Here is a 17,136-nt window from a genome sequence, read left to right as displayed (position 1 = left end):
TTGTGAGCTCATTTTCATAGTAAATAAGGAGTTGGATGATTCACATCCTGCCTGCCTCACCTCCCTGAGCCCTTTGACAGCACGAGGGGGCCTCCTTCAGGGAGGGGGTTGAACCAGAATCGTAATGATTCTCTAAAAAGGTCACCGCTTTGATACCGTTTCCATTCTATCACAGATTTGCGGTTGAGAACCTGACTTCCCAAAAGGCCAATCAGGGGCGGTGCAGGAGGCCGTGTTTTGGCGGAGGCCACCGATGGGGGGAGAGGGGGGGGGTCAAAGAGCTTCTCTTCCTTCCATTCCCTCTTTGCTCTTTCTCCCACCTCTGCTGTCAGCGGCGTGGAAGGGGGGTTCCTCTCTGGCCTTTTTTTTTTTTTTTGTGTACGCCAGCGCACTCACGAGCGCGGCGCTGTCAAGCTGCGCAGGAAGTGATGCTGAGTGGAATTAATTATATGGTGAGAAAGCCAGGGAGGCTGTGAGAGCATAGTACAGTCTGGTGCGCAGTGCCTGTCTTGGGGAGTAGGGGGGGGGGGCAACACAACAGGTGATGTGCAAGAGATGTAAACCTGACCGGGGTTAAAACCATATCTCAAATTGTGCTTAAAGGAGAAACCCCCCCCCACTGATAGTCACCAGTACTCACCATCAAAATCACTTCACACACACACCTACCTATAAATACACACATTCACACACGAGACCAGAGAGATCAGCTCAGTAGACGTCACGACTCCCCGACACGAGACGAAACGAACCGTTTCACTTAAAAACACACAAAGAGAATAAATCATTCTGTCTGAAATAAGTCAGAACTGGTCGGTGAGAGGCTGGTGCACCCTAGTGGTGAATCCTGCACGCAGCCCTTCACACCCACTCTGCCGCTGTGTGGGGGCAGCGAATGATATCGGGCGAGGCGGCAAAATCAATATTTGATTTTTGCTATTTCAGATCCAGTGGAGCAGAAAGCCGACGATGTCCACGCCGTCCTGTGTACCAAACCACAACCTCCGTAATCACGTCACAAGGCTCATAATCCAGTTAATGGGGAGATAGGTCATTAACTGGAGGGGTTTGAGGTGGTGGTGGTGGTGGTGGGGGGAGGGATCTCCATTCTCTGAATGTCAGAGATGAGTGAGAAGGAAACAATTAGCGGCGGCAGCTATAGAGCGATAAAAGGAGGGCGGCTTTCAGTCCATCAGCTGTTCTTCCGTCGATTAGTTTGGGCTTTGGCGATTATATGAATTGGAAAATTGTGGGACGGAGCGGGGCGCTGCCTTCTGTTTCCACTCCTAATTAGAGGGTAAGTAATACAGTAAGTGATGACTGAGATGCCACTCCACTCCTCTTCGCTTTTGTGTCATGAAAATCTGCTTTAAATCGCCGTGCATGATTCCCTGCCCACAGTTAAGGGTTAAGGGAGGCTGCGTTAGTATAATGAATCTATGGGGGAGGACAGCTACAGGCAAAGACGTGCATTCAAGACCAATCTGAATCAGCCCACATCTCTGCTGGCTGTGGATTTCTTTCCAAACCCTTTTTTTTTTTAAATTTCTTCCTTCTTCTTTTTAATTGTGACAATGACGAATCCAAACCGTACACCCTCCACGAATAAACGGCGGCATCTTTTTTTTTTCTTTTTTTTTTTAATTACCTGTGAGCTTCTTCATGGGCTGCAGCCTGACGCTGATGGTCTGGTGGGTGAGCAGCGGGGAGGAAGGCAGCGAGCGGGACACGCCCTCCATGATGCGAATGTGCTGCATGCCTTCGGTCATGGAGAGCGGGGGCACGGCGTAGTCTCCTTCGAAGGCACAGTCGCTGTCGATGCTGCCACCTGCAGAGGAGATGTGGGGGGGGGGGTGAAAGGGCGTGAGGTGGTTTGCGTAGCTTTTAATAGAACGCTCAGTTAAGAGGAGGTCAAACAGCGATCACAGGAAGTGACATTTAATTCTAAGGGTGATGATGTAACACAGACGGCGTTCTGCTCCACGCAGCCTGAAGTTCTGCTGTTTACCTGAAAAAAAGTAGTGCATCCCTGGGATGCGCTCCAAAAAAGATTGTGCATCCCAATATAACGTTTATGCATCCCATAAATAGAGTAGAGTAAAACTTTATTAAGTAATATTTATTTAATTATTACTTATTTAATTATCTATTTAAGTCACTTTATTATTTATTTTATTACTTATTTAAGTAATAACAGAATATACGGTAGAAGCCGTACTCAAGCATCGAGTTTTGCCAATAGTCCGATATAAAAACTAAACAAACTTAATTTTAATGATTTTATTCATAATGATGTCATAAACATGTAAGTACATAGAAAAAAAGAGCAAAATTAAATATCATTTTTATTGAAATGTTAAAGCCTGGTAGTCATTCTTTTTTAAAAAAAGTTTTAGAAATAAATGAAAATGTAATAGTTTTTTATTACTTTTGCAATTCACTCAATAGTTACCTTTGCCTTTAATTCATATATTCTCCTGTGGACGCAGCCTTAAGTATTTAAAGCTTGCATCCCAGGGACGCACGTTGTCTGAAAATTGTCAAAAAAAGCGCGTCGAAGATGCAAGGACGTACATAATCGAGGACAGCAGCTTGACAACTGAATTTAAAGTGACATGAAGCCGATAGAGGAAGCGGATTCTCATATTTAATGAGCTGTAAGGGGCGAAAGTTGAGCATTTGTTGATAACAGACACCGACTGATCGCTCTAGTCGTGTTCAACGCTGCTCAGATTGGACTCGGTGGCGCCGGCGGCGTTCACCTGCCATCAAATAGATGTGACCGCTCTGATATTACTTTAGCCTTGTCCCCCTGGATTCGGGTATCAGCGCGGCGCCAATATCGAGCGCAACAAGATTGGCGTGACCCAAAACAGAGCACAGCCCCTGAAGGCAACATGTGGCGGCCCGTTCTCTGGTAAACAACGACCCCCACCATTGGGAAATGAAGGAGTTTTCACCATCAAATATAAATTTAGATCATCTTAGTCTGAGAAAAAGTTTTTAAAAAAAAAGATTCTCAAAATAATGAATCCACTACCTCTATTTATGATGATGATGATGATGATGATGATGATGATGATGATGAGGATGACTTTTCTTGGACTAAAATATCTTTTTTTTTCTTTCTGGAATTTATTACAAACAGGCAATTTAGAGCCACCAATCATATGTGTGTGTTTTTAGACCGTGGAAGGAAGTAGTGGAGAAGAAGAACCGGAACCGTCTCGCTGTGAGGCGTTCGTGGTCACCACGGCACCAGCGTGCCACCCTCATGGTAATGGTAATGACAGACGAAGCACAAACAGCTCCTCTTCACCACTGACCCGAAACTTTTTCCCCTGTCATTTGCATTAAAAACCACATTTAAAAAAAAAAAAAAAAAACTCTTTAGAAACAGACACACGTTCTGCGGTCAGCCGTCTTTAAACCCCCAACATCCATTTGGTGAATTGACCCCGTGTCTCTGCAGATGGAGCGCCACGCGGGACAACAAACCATTATCAGAGTCTTGTCGGTCACAAATGTCACGCAAACACTGATGCACAAGCAAGAAATAACAATATCACACACACGTCCGTGTGGTTCCGGCAGAGCTGGAGTCAGTCCGTACATCCTCCAGGGAACTGCAAAAGCAGCAACAACAGCCAGAGCTGTGGTGGTGGTGGTGGTGGTGGGGGTTTACATCCCAAAAGCATGGAAATTCTCCTTATGTATGCATGAGTCTGGTGGAAATACCGAAGCGATCCACCAATTATTGGTAGTCGGAAGAGAAGTCGGTTGAAATGCATTCCAACACCCAGTAGAAACATGCAATTATACAAATTATGTTGCCAAAAAAAAAAAAAAAAGAGACCAAATTAGCAGCTTGGGATTTAAAAAAAATTTTTTTATTTGGCTTAAAAAACAGAATGATGTGTGGAAACAGAAATCAGGAGGTGAGATGTTAAGGCAAAAATGCAACCTGGGGAACGAAAGAATCAAGAAGGGAAATGATGATGTTTCATTAGAACACTTGCGAGACATGGAGGTGTTCGCCGCAACACGCAAAAGAAGAAAAAGAAACATGACGTTATAATTACCCCAAAACGTTTCCTGCCAAGTACCGACATTCCTTGTTTGTGATAAACATCCGCCCCGCGGCGCGTTTTGCCTTTCGACGTTACTCGCATTTTACAGGTAAAAAAAAAATTACAGGAATAAAAAAAAAAAAAAAAGAAGAAAAAAACTCATTCATTCTGTGGATATAAATTCACTTTCAGCAGCTGTAAAGTTTTCTGAATAAAACGCCGCCTGGTAAACACGACCTCCGTATGAAGAAATAGTCTGGAATGAGACCGCCAAGAGGGAAGTATTACAGGAAATGAGAAGGTAAGGGGGGGAACTCGCAGCGAAACCATTTCTCATTCACTCACATAAATACTCTGACGCGCCCGGGAGCAGCTCAATAATGAGCGCTGGAACAGAGGAGAGGAAGAACGTAACGTCTGGATAGTGCAGCATCCTCGCTTTCGGGGGGACGGGGGGTTGCTTACCTTGACCGGCGTGGCTCAGGTGAGGGTCTAGACCGGGCGAGCGGGGGTCTGCCAGGTCGTCGCTCCCGCCATCTGCAGAAGAAGAGCAGAAAGAGAAAGACATGGAGTGAGCTCGCTGATAACGTGACGATGAGGAGCGGTCCAGCACCCCCCCCCTTACCCCCCAACATCAGCCAGGTGTGGGACCTGAGGACGCCCAGTAAGCTGCCCATACAAACGCCCGTTTCCCGGGCGGCCCCTCACCGTGGCAGATCAGTCAGAGGGGGGTTTTTATCTCTGAGACCTGCCCATGCAGATAAGAAAATAGACCCCGGCGTTAGGAGGCAAATCACAAATCCACGGTTCAATGAGCGAGTGGGCGTTTCCCCCCGGATGGATCCAAATACAGTTAACGATATGAGGATCAATTACGCCCAAGGGAGGCAGGCAGGCGGAATTAGCCACAGTGGATGGAAGTGAGAGGAGGGGGGGGGGGTGCAGTGTGATCAGGGATTGTTTCGTAATCCTGTTTGAGCGTGGATGGATCTAGAGTAAAGCACAAGAGGAGGTTTGGACCAAATGATTTATACTAGAAGTATGATCCCAGTGGCATTACACCAGCTGTTAATAAAAGGCTTTTTCCTCCTGTGGACGGATCAAAGATGGTCAAATTAGAAAGACGAGATTTATTCTTATCGCAAAAAAAATAAATAAAAAAAATGAATAAATTATATTCTATAGCAGAGCTCGCTGTCGCCCCAGAAATCCCAAACAAATACTGAAGTCTTATCTCCTCCTCCCCCCAATCAGAGATTTTTACAAGCTGTGAGCCGGCAGGAGCGCAACAGATGAGATCGGCTCGCCGGTGGAAAGATCAAGCTTATCGATGGACGGATAGAATAAGCTGTGGGGGGGTGGGGGTGGGGCGTTGTGTGGGAACTGGGCCAGCCCACGATTGACACTGATTGTGGGACGGCATCCTCTGCGGAGGATTTTCACGGTGCTCCGTCCTGATCGCCGGCCCCAACCCGGGTCAGGAGGCGTCAGAGTAATTGGTACAGAAGTACAGAAGAGAGATGTGGGGGGAAATTTTTTTTTTAATTTTTTAATTTGAGCTTTATGAAATTTTCACAATCTGACCATCAACACCTCTTTGATTAAAAAAAAAAAAAAAAAAAAAAAAACCCCCCGAGAAAAATCAATGTCAGGAACGTGCACAGAAGAGAATAAGCACCCATAATTCATTAAAGTCAGGTGGGAGATAGACTTTTGACGCATCTGATGATCACCTCAGGAGACATTTGAACGAATCAATACGTCACAACTGTTTTTTTTTTGTTTTTTTTAAAGAATAAGATACAATGGATCACAAAACTCTGCGGCCTTCAGATGTCTGATCATATTTTTTACCACATTCAAAGCAGAAACTGCACCCTTTCACTCTTGTTCAATAAACATAACACATTTTCTGTTAAAACCTTCGATTTTAAATTTCTTTGTTGGTGATGTTTTGGTTGAAACTCCACACGGGCTGCTTTTACCTCCTTTCATTCCTCCGCTATCATTTCATTTTACGCTTGCCCAACACGTCTTGGCAACTCCTTTATTTGAAAGAGAACGCTTTCTTTTCTTCTGTGCAGATTGCTCCCTTGTTACCAGCGATCGCAGCACAATGTCCTGCCACACAGATCAATGGCCTATTAAGTGTGGAACATGGAAGGGGAGGTCTTGCGGTTGACAGGAGACAACATTTTTATACCAAAACCCGGAGACAAACAGCGGACGTCATCCGAATTCCGTACACAACATCTGTCAGCCGTCGTCGATGTGAAAAGACATCAGCATCTGTGCTCGTCTTCATCGCCTGTATAAGAGGCGAAATTCCACAGATGTGAAGAGATGATGATTTCATAGTTTGATGAAAATGCTCAAGATGGAAAAAATAAATAAGTTTGGTGAGAGAAGTGACATGTTTAAATGCACATAATCCTCAAGCTGGAATCCCTTTAAGCATATTTTTTTTCTTAAGAGAAGTAAATGCTAAACCTTAAATCCTCATAAATAAGCATAAGAGTCTGAGCGAGCTGCAGTAATAAATCATTGACATTCAGCACATGAGGATGGCTCGACACAGAATTAAATATGCTTACTTATATATGATACAGGAGATTTTCTATCTTTTATTTTTTCTATTTGGTTATATGCAAAAAAATAGTAATATCAATCTTGGCCACAAGGGGCAGCAGGGAGACACTTCCATGTTATTAACAGTTAAGTGTTCTTCATGGTGAATTTTAAGCTCCTCTAACCCTTAAATCAAAACAAGTGAAGCGTCAAGAAGCTGAAATAAGCAGATGGGATCGATTATCAAAATAGTTGTTTAAAAGTTTCTACCGATCAATTAACTGTGTCACAAATAAATCAACTAATCCTCTCAGCCCTGTTTGTAAGTCGAGCTGTGAAATGATTTTTTTTTTTTTTTCCAACCAGACATATTGACAGCTCCAATATTGCCGGCACTGCTCCTGCGATCAATCAGCGAATCAATTACTGTCAAAGCATTCCAGCATCGGCATTGGCGGGAGCGCCGTGTCTGGAAGTTTGATCGAAGACAAACGCTGCCGCTCATTTGCTCTGACATTCGTTTAACCGAGATTTAAATCATATTCACAACAAAGTGGAGCATCTTAATGAATCACCAGCTCCACTGAGCTCCGCTGAGCCATATGAGAGCACATCTGCTCTGTTGTAAAATCGCTGGACATCTTTATTGGCGTCGGCCTCGCCATAAGCCGACGCTCGTACTCGAAAGAACTTGGACGTCTTCTGCTCCAGGGGTTTTCGAGGAATGTTTCCTGTCCGCCGCCGTCGCCGGTGAAAACCACAGCAAGCAAAGGGTTTTGACATCCTGCCAGTGGATGAGAGTCGAACCACAACACATCTACTGAAAATGTGCAGAGACACGACAACACGACAACGACACGGGACGGAGATGTTCTTCTCAATCTTTGCTGTTGAACGGTTTGGCCGCCTCCTTAAGCTATGAAATGTTCGACATAGGAAAAATCTCAAAAATGTATCTAAGAATCGACAACGGAGGAACAAAAATTTAAATTTAAATAACTTTTAGTAGTTTTTCAAGCATTTTTTTCCCCCAATTCCAGGGTCTCAAATGTGTTATCATTAAAAGCCGTTACTTCCTGATTTTGTTGTTCATGCTCTTCTTCTGTCTGAGCTGATTCTTCTAATTCTGATTCAGCGAGGCCATAAAAACATTGAGTATAAAGCGCGGACTCATCGACAGAAATAGCTGCTTCACTGCAAAATGTGGTCACATTACACACCAAGAATGACAAGACAGTGTTTTCCTATAACACACACACGCAAACACAAACACACACATATACGGACGAACACAAATAAAAACCTTGACGTTGTTCTTTTTATAAAAGCAGTACAGACAGGGGGGTCTGAACGGGTCACCAGTGGTAATTTCCCTTGCCCAAGGTGGGAAAAGACGACCCCCCCTCCACTCTCTGGCGCGGGTCCTTCCCATCATTCCGGACGGAATGATGGGAAGGAGACGGATGGAGGGAGGGCCTCGACCGAGCCCAAGGCTTCACAAGCTGTTAACCGCGTTCAGGAAGTTTCAGCCTTGATTTAATGTGTGTTCTCCTCTTTTACAAGCAAGAAGGCTAAAGAGAAAAGCCAGCCAACCGATGTACTGTGTGGGCAGCAGACACTTTCTGAACGCTTCCTGCCTGCACAAACAGTCCAGCAATATACAGCAAAGCCTGAACATTAAACCACGCTACGAGGAAGTCACAGCGCACACTAGAGGAGTATTTAAATTATTTTCTGATGTAAAACCGCTGCAAACCGTTTTACATGAATCTTTGTGGCTGTGTTCTCTCTGCACGACGGTCGACACGCTGACAACAAACTGCATCTTTCAATTTGCGAGCGGCGGCGGCGGCGGCGGACGCAATAAAGGAAGAGATATTCCTACATGGCAGCAGTCGCACCCAGAGCACCGGAGGAGCGTCTATTTGTCCCATTGTTACATAACTGTTGATTAAACAGCCACAGTGATGAAAACCGAAGCAATTCTTCTTTTATTTAGCTTCTACTACTCTTGTTTTTATGACTTCTTTTTTTTAACCTCATCTAGATTTTAAACAAGACTAAATCCTTATTTAAGATCTTAAAGAATAAAGAATACTAATACAGTCATTATAAGACCAGGATGTTGATACATAGACTTTATATGGTTTCCACTTTTACTTCAATGACTGAAACCAAGGCCGTCTTTCAAAGATGTAGTAGAAATGGGAGTAGAAGAAACATAAATGAAAGTGTTTCCTTGACTTAAGTTAACACTTCATCTCCTGCCACCCTCCGTTAAAGACCAGAGCTGGTGACCCGGAGGAACACACGGAGGAAAAGCGAGCAGTATGGCGGTGGCGTCCGGCCAGAGCGATGACGTATATGCGAGCGGCCGAGTGCGTCAGGCTCTGGCTGACAGCGCCACGACTCAGCAGTGTCCTGGATGGATGGATGGAGGTGTTATGATGGAGGAAGTAGAAGCAGAGAGAGAGAGAGAGAGAGAGAGAGAGCATGTGTGTGTGTGTGTGTGTAAACGAGAGAATGAAAAGAATGAAGTGCCCTGACTCCTACATCGCCATCCGATGCTGAGAAAAGCTGTGTCGCAGCACTGAGTGGGTGGGTTTCTTTTAAAAATAAAATAAAAATAAGAGCTAGTGAAGAATAGGCTAAAAAAAATAAAAGAGAGAGAGAGGGGGGCCGCATCAAACATCTCCTACCTTCAGTCTGACACACCACTGGGGTTACATCACAGAGCACAGAGTGAAAAGCATGCAGCAAAAAATAACCAACGGAAATGGAAGCGTTAGATGGATTTTTTTTCTTTTTTTGTTGCTTTGGCTGCCTTGAGAATCGCAGAGAAACAAAGAAGACGAGCCGAGGAATCGCTGCTGCTGCTGCTGCTCCCGGTCTGCCTCCGGGCATCCCGATGAAGGAGGACGATTTTGTCTCCATCCACTTTAAAAATCGCAGACGTCACACAGTGACCAAAAAATAAATAAATAAATGTGGAAAGTAGAACCTAAACCTGTCTGGTTAAAATAGGTTTGAGCTTCTCCAAATATAGAAAAAACTGATAATTAATTTTAGATCAATGAAATAAGGATTTGTTTGAAGCCACGACTGAAAGGAAGTCGAGACACGACAACATGCTGGGTTTTTTACCTTTCAAAGATTAGTTAAGCACGCATTTAGTTTTATATTTGTTAAACTCCTCCCTCGAACAAGGATCGTCCAATCAGGGATGGAGATACCTGACCAGGTGAGACAGACACTGAGTGTTTCTACGTCCCGGTTGTGTCATTTCATTACTTCTCTTTTAATTTAGTGCAGCATTAAGTGGGAGAAACGGATCAGATCCAGCTAACAGAAGAACGAAGTGGAGAAGCGTCACAGATTCTCCCAAAAAAATGACAAGATAGAAGTGAAGCAGACGAGTGGAGTTAAATCAGCCAAAAACGTCAATAGTATTTGATTTATATCACTTCAACTAGCTGAACAAACAGCCCGGCGATGCGCTCGAGGTTATTTATGTTTGAGTTTGTTGATTTTCCCTGATTTTCCCATACACCCCAGCAGGCCTCCTCCTCTTCCTCCTCCTCCTCCTCCTCCTCCTCCTCCTCTGATACCATGGCAGCCCTCCCTCCCCTCTCCCTCTTGGGGTGTGAGTAGAATAATGGATAAGGGGAGAACATGTTGTTGAGGGTGAGAAATATTTAGCTCGACAATCCACAATGCTGTCATGACATCACAAAAAAAAAAAAAAAAACACTACCTGGGGAGGCTCCACCCTCCAGACACCTCTTCAGGTGTTTTCCTCTTGAGACGCCTCACAGGATGCTTCCTGTTTGGGAGGCGGGACTTAACCTGAGACATTTCTTTTATTAGATAAGTGGGGAGTTTGTTTGAATCAATCGAATCTCCTCGCCTCCCGGTTGGCTTCGACCTCCGACGAGTCTTCGGGGAGAGGAAGGAGCGTCTGCGACTCCTGCTAAGGTTGCAGATGCTCCCTCTCTGCTCCCACAAAGAGCGTTTAATGAGAAAAGGTTGGAATGCAGGAAATTCAAAAGGGGGTTGGGGGGTGGGGTGGGGGGGTGGCTGAGGAGACGAGCGCCACCGCTTTAGTCAATGCTCGCTCATTATGGAGGGGGATATTTACTGCCTTTCAAATCGCAGCCTCACTGAATGACAGAATGAGCTATTCCCCATACAGCGGCTTAAAAGAGGACGACTGCTAAATATGATTCTTATTCCAGCTGCTTGGGGGGCTCTTTGTGCCGTCGGGGAGGGGAGGGGGATTTGTAAGCTTCTCAACAAAACCAGAGACGTGGCGGGAGAAGTTTGTACCACACCCTAATCTCGAGTCTGCCAGATCCGCAGAGGATGAATTAATTCTTCCGAGATCATTCAAAGGATTAAAAATGTTTTTGTTTTTTTTACAAAATTAACAAGCAAATGCAAAAGGCCATAAACACCAAACTGGGAGAGAGTATCACTCCTATCCGATTAAAAACTTTGCAACCATCATTAGCTGCAAATTCATTGATCTGCATCACAATTAGTTGAATTTCCCTGTTTTCTGCAAAAGTGAAAAAGCTTGAAAATCACAAAACAAATGGAATGCACAAACCTGACTTGCAAACCTGACAATACAAAGCTCAATACACAAAGACAAGCTCCAGAGGGGGTACGTGGCGCCACACTTAAAAGTCCAAATCTCTCTCGCAGGTTCATGCAGAAGATGATTTAACTTTCCACAGACCGTCTGCAGGCCGTATGACGAATGTAAATGATGACCATCGGGTGATATTCACTTTGAAGCGAAGCAGCTCTCAAATGACTAATGCTGTGATAGGATTCCACCAGCGTCCGCCGTTCATACCACAAAGACCTGCCACAGAGACACATCTTCAAAGGAACGACAAGGATATATGAAAAATTGCACAAGAGCAATTTCAAATATCAGAATTCGATCATTTCTTTATTTATATAGTGATTTAAACCACCAGTCCATTAAGACTGAGACTCAAAAGAATGAAAAGATTTTTAAAAAAATGAAGATAATTAATTATTATCATTATTTTTGAGGGTGTTGACCTTGAGAAATCTAATGTCACCGATTTGCCAAATCTCACAAATAACATTTTGATGCTCTTTGCAGCAATATATGCGCGTCAGCTTCTTGTTTATGCAGCAAAAAAAGAATAATAAATCACTGTAGTGAGATGTTGGTGGAGCTGGGGTTACTTAGGAGGATGTAGAATGTCTCAGGGGGGGCATGATTGTTAAAAGTTTGCGAGCCGACGCAACAACAGATAGAAAAGTGCAGCATTCAGAGTCTCCAAAACAGCCACCAGCACAAAAACATGACCATAAAGAGGGTGTTTGATGTCGGATAGGAAGGGGCCGGCGGCAGGATAGCAAAGTGTCATTTTGTGTGCAAAGAGTTCGACTTGCGTTGGGGTGGGGGGGCGAAGAGCGACTTTGCCCATAGTAATAGACGGAGCGTGGAGGACGGAGGTGAAACAAAAAGATGAGTGTCCTTGCCACTGCACCCTCTTTCATGGCGCTCTGCTACGCTTATCCGCTGCTCGCCTGCAGCAAAGCAATAATTCATTCTGTTCTCGGTGTCATTGTGACGGTAGCAGAGGGAAGAAACTCCATTCACACGCGGCGCAGACCCACACACCGTCTCGACCGACCGAGATGGCCTACAACCTCAAACAGGAATGACTGAATAATGAACTAGACATTAAATATAAAATAGGCTTGGGGTGGGGGGTGTGGGTGGTGGTAGAGCCTCCAATGTCACAGCAGACAGCAACACTTATTGAGGAGAAAGTAGGCTACAGCGCGGAGCTGGGAGTCTTTAATCATTAACACAACAGCTGCTGCACCCTGTCATACAGTAGGAGTAGTGAGTGTAGTAAATGTAGTGTAAAACTACCCACATGCCTTTAAAACCAAAGGGTTTTTGTTACGTGAGCCGTACCGATGTTTTGTCAGAGGTTAAAGATGAACATTAGATCGGATGTAAATAATAATCAGGCCTTTTTATGATTGACTTGGCAATACCCGTTAATATCTGTTTCACACAGAGTAAATGAAAAGCTGCGTGCAGTCTGATAATTAGTATGTGTTCCTGCACGCAGTTAAAACGCTGAAATATATGTAAAACATTTGTGACCTTTCTGGTCTTGCAATGTTGCTTCACAGCAAGAAGGTCCTGGGTTCAAATCCTCATTTGGAACTGGGTGTAGCTGTAGGCATTCTAGCGTGGTAGTACCTAGGATGGTGGTGAAGTAGGTGTGGAAGGATTCGCTGACAGTCGTGTCTTCCACCTTTAAGAGTTTTTGAGGAAAGATGAAGGAAAAAAATTTGAAGGACAGTCCAAAAAACAGCTATCCACAAAATTTTATCCACCCATCGTTGGTCTTTACTGTCAGAAAACCAGAATCGGTTAATAGATTGGTCATTTAAGATCAAGTGGGGATCCGACTGTTAGGGTATGAGAGCGACAATTGTCACACCTGTCAACACAGATCGTCCAGAAGCCCGATAAATCGAGTCCTTCCAGAGACTGTCAGCGAGAGTTAGAGCAACTGAGAAGAAGGCAAAACATGGCCGCCGTGGACGGGAGCGGAAGGAAAACACCGGACAGATGAGTACAAACGCGATTTACTCGAAGAGCTTCGACCACAAGGCCTGCGTGGGTTCAGACCACTCCTTGCAATCGAGGTCCACCCAGTTAACAATGAGAAGCGGTGCAGCCTCTCTCTCTGCGAGGTCACTTCCGTTCAAACAAAGGCACGTGGCGTTGAGAGGCGATAATGGGCCCATCCACACCAAGACACTCAAACTGGAACAAACAACAGAACAGAATAGAGATGGATGGATTGAATTCTTTAAAACTTATTAACATGAGAGGGTGGGAAAAAGTCTCACCACCTGGAACTGTGAGAAACAATTTAGGAAACTTTGGGAGGATTGAGTGGGTTTTGTCAAAAAAGCAAAAAAAAAACAAAACTCCAGAGGCAATGAACAGAAAGGAAGAACCGTAGGATAGAGAAGAAGCTGTGATGACCGTATGGACTGATGAAGAGAGATGGAGGAGGAGGATGGAGAGAAGCAAATGTGAAGAGGGATATGACTCAAAGCTGGGAGGACCTGAACGGTGGACGCGCTCGGCTGCGAGACAAAAAAAAAAACGGACGGCGAACAAGAAGGGGATGGAGTGGCGAAGGCCTCGTTAGCCTACGCAGGGCTGGTCCACCCAGCCTTCCCCACTCTTACTGTTTCAATCCCCTCTCTTCTCTCTCCTTTTGTTCTCCATAAATATCTGAGTGGGTGGGAGAGAGAGCGTGTGAGAGAAAGAAAGAGAGAGTTACAGTAAGTGAAGTGATGACAGAGTGAGGGGGAGACAGTGACAGAGGAAGAGGATGCCTGGTATCTTTAGAACACGTTCTAGTTCCAATAGAACACCAGGGTTCCATTACAGGAACAAGGTCTCTGATGTTCTTTACGGGAGGCAACTGAACACAGGGTGACACAACTTCAACATGCATTTAAGAAAAGTCTCAAGCGGCAAAGCAAAACCCAAATACCACAACTTGTCGATTCGCTACAGCTACAGATGACTGTCAAACCAAGGAGGATTAAGCTAAAGAAAGTATTTTAAAAATCAGGAATAGGGGGAAGACTAACTTTGTGACACGGCATGGAAAACAACTGTGGGAGTTTCACACGGGAGGGAGGAATAGTTTTGTACCCTGGCTAATGAGACGCTAAGGAAAACAAATGCTTCTGGGGGCAGTCAACTGCGAAAAGATTATATACACGATAAAATGATTATATACTATCATAGAATGTCCAGATTTACTCAACTGATCCGGAGAGAAGACGATGGAAAAGTAAAAACAGGGAGAAGTGATGTGATTGAGTGGAAGCCAATCAGAAACAGCCATCAGAGATACCTCTGTTCGTGAACACCTGATCTCTCATTTCATAAGCCGTCCATTTGTCGGACGCTGTGGATCCTCTGGTTCCGTGACGTTGTTATGTATTTTTACTATTATCTACACTAAAACACAAAGTGTTCACATTTAAGGTGTGGCATGACGCCGCCAACACACTAATTGCTTTGAGAGCCCACTTCCTGGTTCAAAATGACACCAGCAGCAACAAATGACAAATGGTGCAAAAACCAGCGCCCCCCCCACCAAAAAAAGAAGAGATGCACAACTCTTAAATCACAAACTGGTGTTAAATACAACCAGAGAAGACAACACAAAGCCTTTTGGGAATCAGGAGCTGACAACACAACACAATTCTTACGACTAAACCTTGATGAATGGCGGTTATTTCCAAAGCCGGCTTCCACCTCTCCCCACATTCATAACTAAAATCCACATCCGTGGAATTCAACCATCCATCCATTCATCCATCCATCCATCCATCCATCCTCCCGCCCCGATTAATCCGTCTCACCTTTGTCAGTCGAGCGCCTCGTCTGCCTAGGCAATAAAAATCCTGCACCATAGTGAAGGAGCTCCTACACAAAATGAGAGGATCGCAGGGACACGGAGAGGGAAAAAGAGAATGCGGAGGAAGAAAGGCAGAGAGGAAAGGACAAAAGATAGAAGGAGGGAGTAGAAGGGGAAAGAGGAAGATAGTGGCCAAGACCGGCGGCGAGCTCTCCTCAATATGAGCAGCGAGGGAGGGCGAGCGCCAGGTGTCAGTATGCATACACTCACTGAAACGCGCATGCACACACACACACACACACACACACACACACACACACACACACACACACACACACACACACACACAGGCCACTCTCTCTCCTCTCGCTGTCTTCCCCTCTTCGTCCTCCTCCTCCTCCTCTTGCTCTCTGGCAGCAATAAGTCTCCCTCGTCCTCCTTGTCTCTCTTTTTCAATCGGGGCAGGATTCCTTAACTCTTTCAAAGCCAAGGATCCCCAAAGACCAAACGACCGAACACTCATTGTGCCTCCGCTCACGCTTACAACCCATTGAATGATTGCTTTATGCATGAAAGAAATCGCAATTTAAAGGAGAGAATTTTACCGGATCACAACAGCGGCAACGCTGACCACAAGAGGCTCTAATCAGATTCCAAATGGAGAATGAGTCTGCAAACAGTCTATTAGACATGATGCAGCAATAGTACAATAGTCTCCAACAAAAGTTCACTGTATGGTGAGATGTCTCAGTCAAATACGAACAAAATGGATCAGCACCACCGGAAACCGTGATCCGAACCAAAACAGGAAGGCTGCTGGCTGTGAAACCAAAACTATGAGCTAAAAGACTCTAAAAATCACAGGAGTTGATCACTGAAGTAACTCCTTTATACGCTTAACTGATGGATTAATATGCATAAATAAGAGCAGATCGGAATATACTTTACCTTTTTCCACCAAACTGGTTTTAAGCAATTGGCAAAATTTGATTTTGGTTTGCAGGACTGTTTTGATCTGGTAAAGAATTAAGGATAATAATTGTTTCATGTGCATTATGTGATTATGGAAAAAAACACATGTCATATAATAAAATGTATTTGAAGGATAGCTTGAGTGCATTCAAGTCACTCATTTTGCGAATTTATTTTTAAATCTAGATTAAATTTCAGGGTTGCAGTTATGTTTGAACAGAAAATGTTTCACTCATCATCTGTGACAAGAAATTGCAAACAAGGTATTCGGAGACTCAGCAAGGAAATTGCAAACAACCTTTTTCAGTATGTTTTGACATTTTGTTGACTAGAAACAACTTTCCTATACAATGAAAAGTTAATGGACACATTAAGAAGAGTGACATGATCTCACCATCACTTTTCATGGTCATAAATTACTGCCAACATCATCCCTGCTCCGTTGCCATCCAAGAAAGGACATCATAACCGGGTCACAGTAACACCAACTGCTAAATATCAATCACACTTCATCCACGAACGCCCTTTAATCAAGCTGTCAACGTTAAAGAAGAGAACTGACACAGATCCAGCACCAACTACCAAATGGGAGGACGCTACAAATGCGCTGACATCGCTATCACAGTCAAATATTTTTGTACATGTTCCTGATCATCGCGTGGGCGTGAAATATTTACTGGAAGGAAATGACAAAGAGGAAAAAAGGCCATAGAGAGACATCAGGATAGTGAGTAATGTAAGGGAAGGAAAACGGACAGATGAAGATGGAGTGAAGAAGAGTCAGACCTCCCACTATTGACGATGTCATTGGTGAGTGGAGGAGAGGTTACACCAACCCTTCTTAACCCACGCATCTCACTGACCACTTCCTATCGCTAGACCTGGAATGCATAGTTCCCCCTTTTACAAAAGATGTCACCGTGGACTCTCCGGCCTCCTTTAAATGTCACTCCTTCCACACAGCAAGTGAAATGACTCTGAACATTTCAAGAATACCAATCAAACCACCATGAATGGCGATGTCAGTTGGGTTGAACATTCAAGTTCCTTGCAAGCTGATGGCG

At 44.4% G+C, this 17,136-nt stretch overlaps 1 protein-coding gene across 3 annotated transcripts in view; it reads right to left on the bottom strand.

The window, feature by feature from the left end:
• The window catches only part of tanc2b (tetratricopeptide repeat, ankyrin repeat and coiled-coil containing 2b), a 104,044-nt gene that overhangs the window by 49,639 nt on the left and 37,269 nt on the right, over nt 1-17,136 (bottom strand). For all 3 annotated transcript variants that reach the window (XM_068306310.1, XM_068306309.1, XM_068306311.1), the window contains exons 3-4: nt 4,536-4,607; nt 1,649-1,828 (exon numbers count right to left, since the gene is read on the bottom strand). In XM_068306310.1, the coding sequence (XP_068162411.1) occupies nt 1,649-1,828; nt 4,536-4,607 (252 nt within the window). The remainder of the gene's footprint in view (nt 1-1,648; nt 1,829-4,535; nt 4,608-17,136) is intronic.

This window comes from Antennarius striatus, chromosome 21, assembly GCF_040054535.1.
Source record: "Antennarius striatus isolate MH-2024 chromosome 21, ASM4005453v1, whole genome shotgun sequence".
In the NCBI taxonomy this organism is placed as follows: Eukaryota; Metazoa; Chordata; class Actinopteri; order Lophiiformes; family Antennariidae; genus Antennarius; species Antennarius striatus.
Note: the sequence above shows the minus strand (reverse complement) of the source record. Positions and strands in the feature narration are given on the sequence as shown.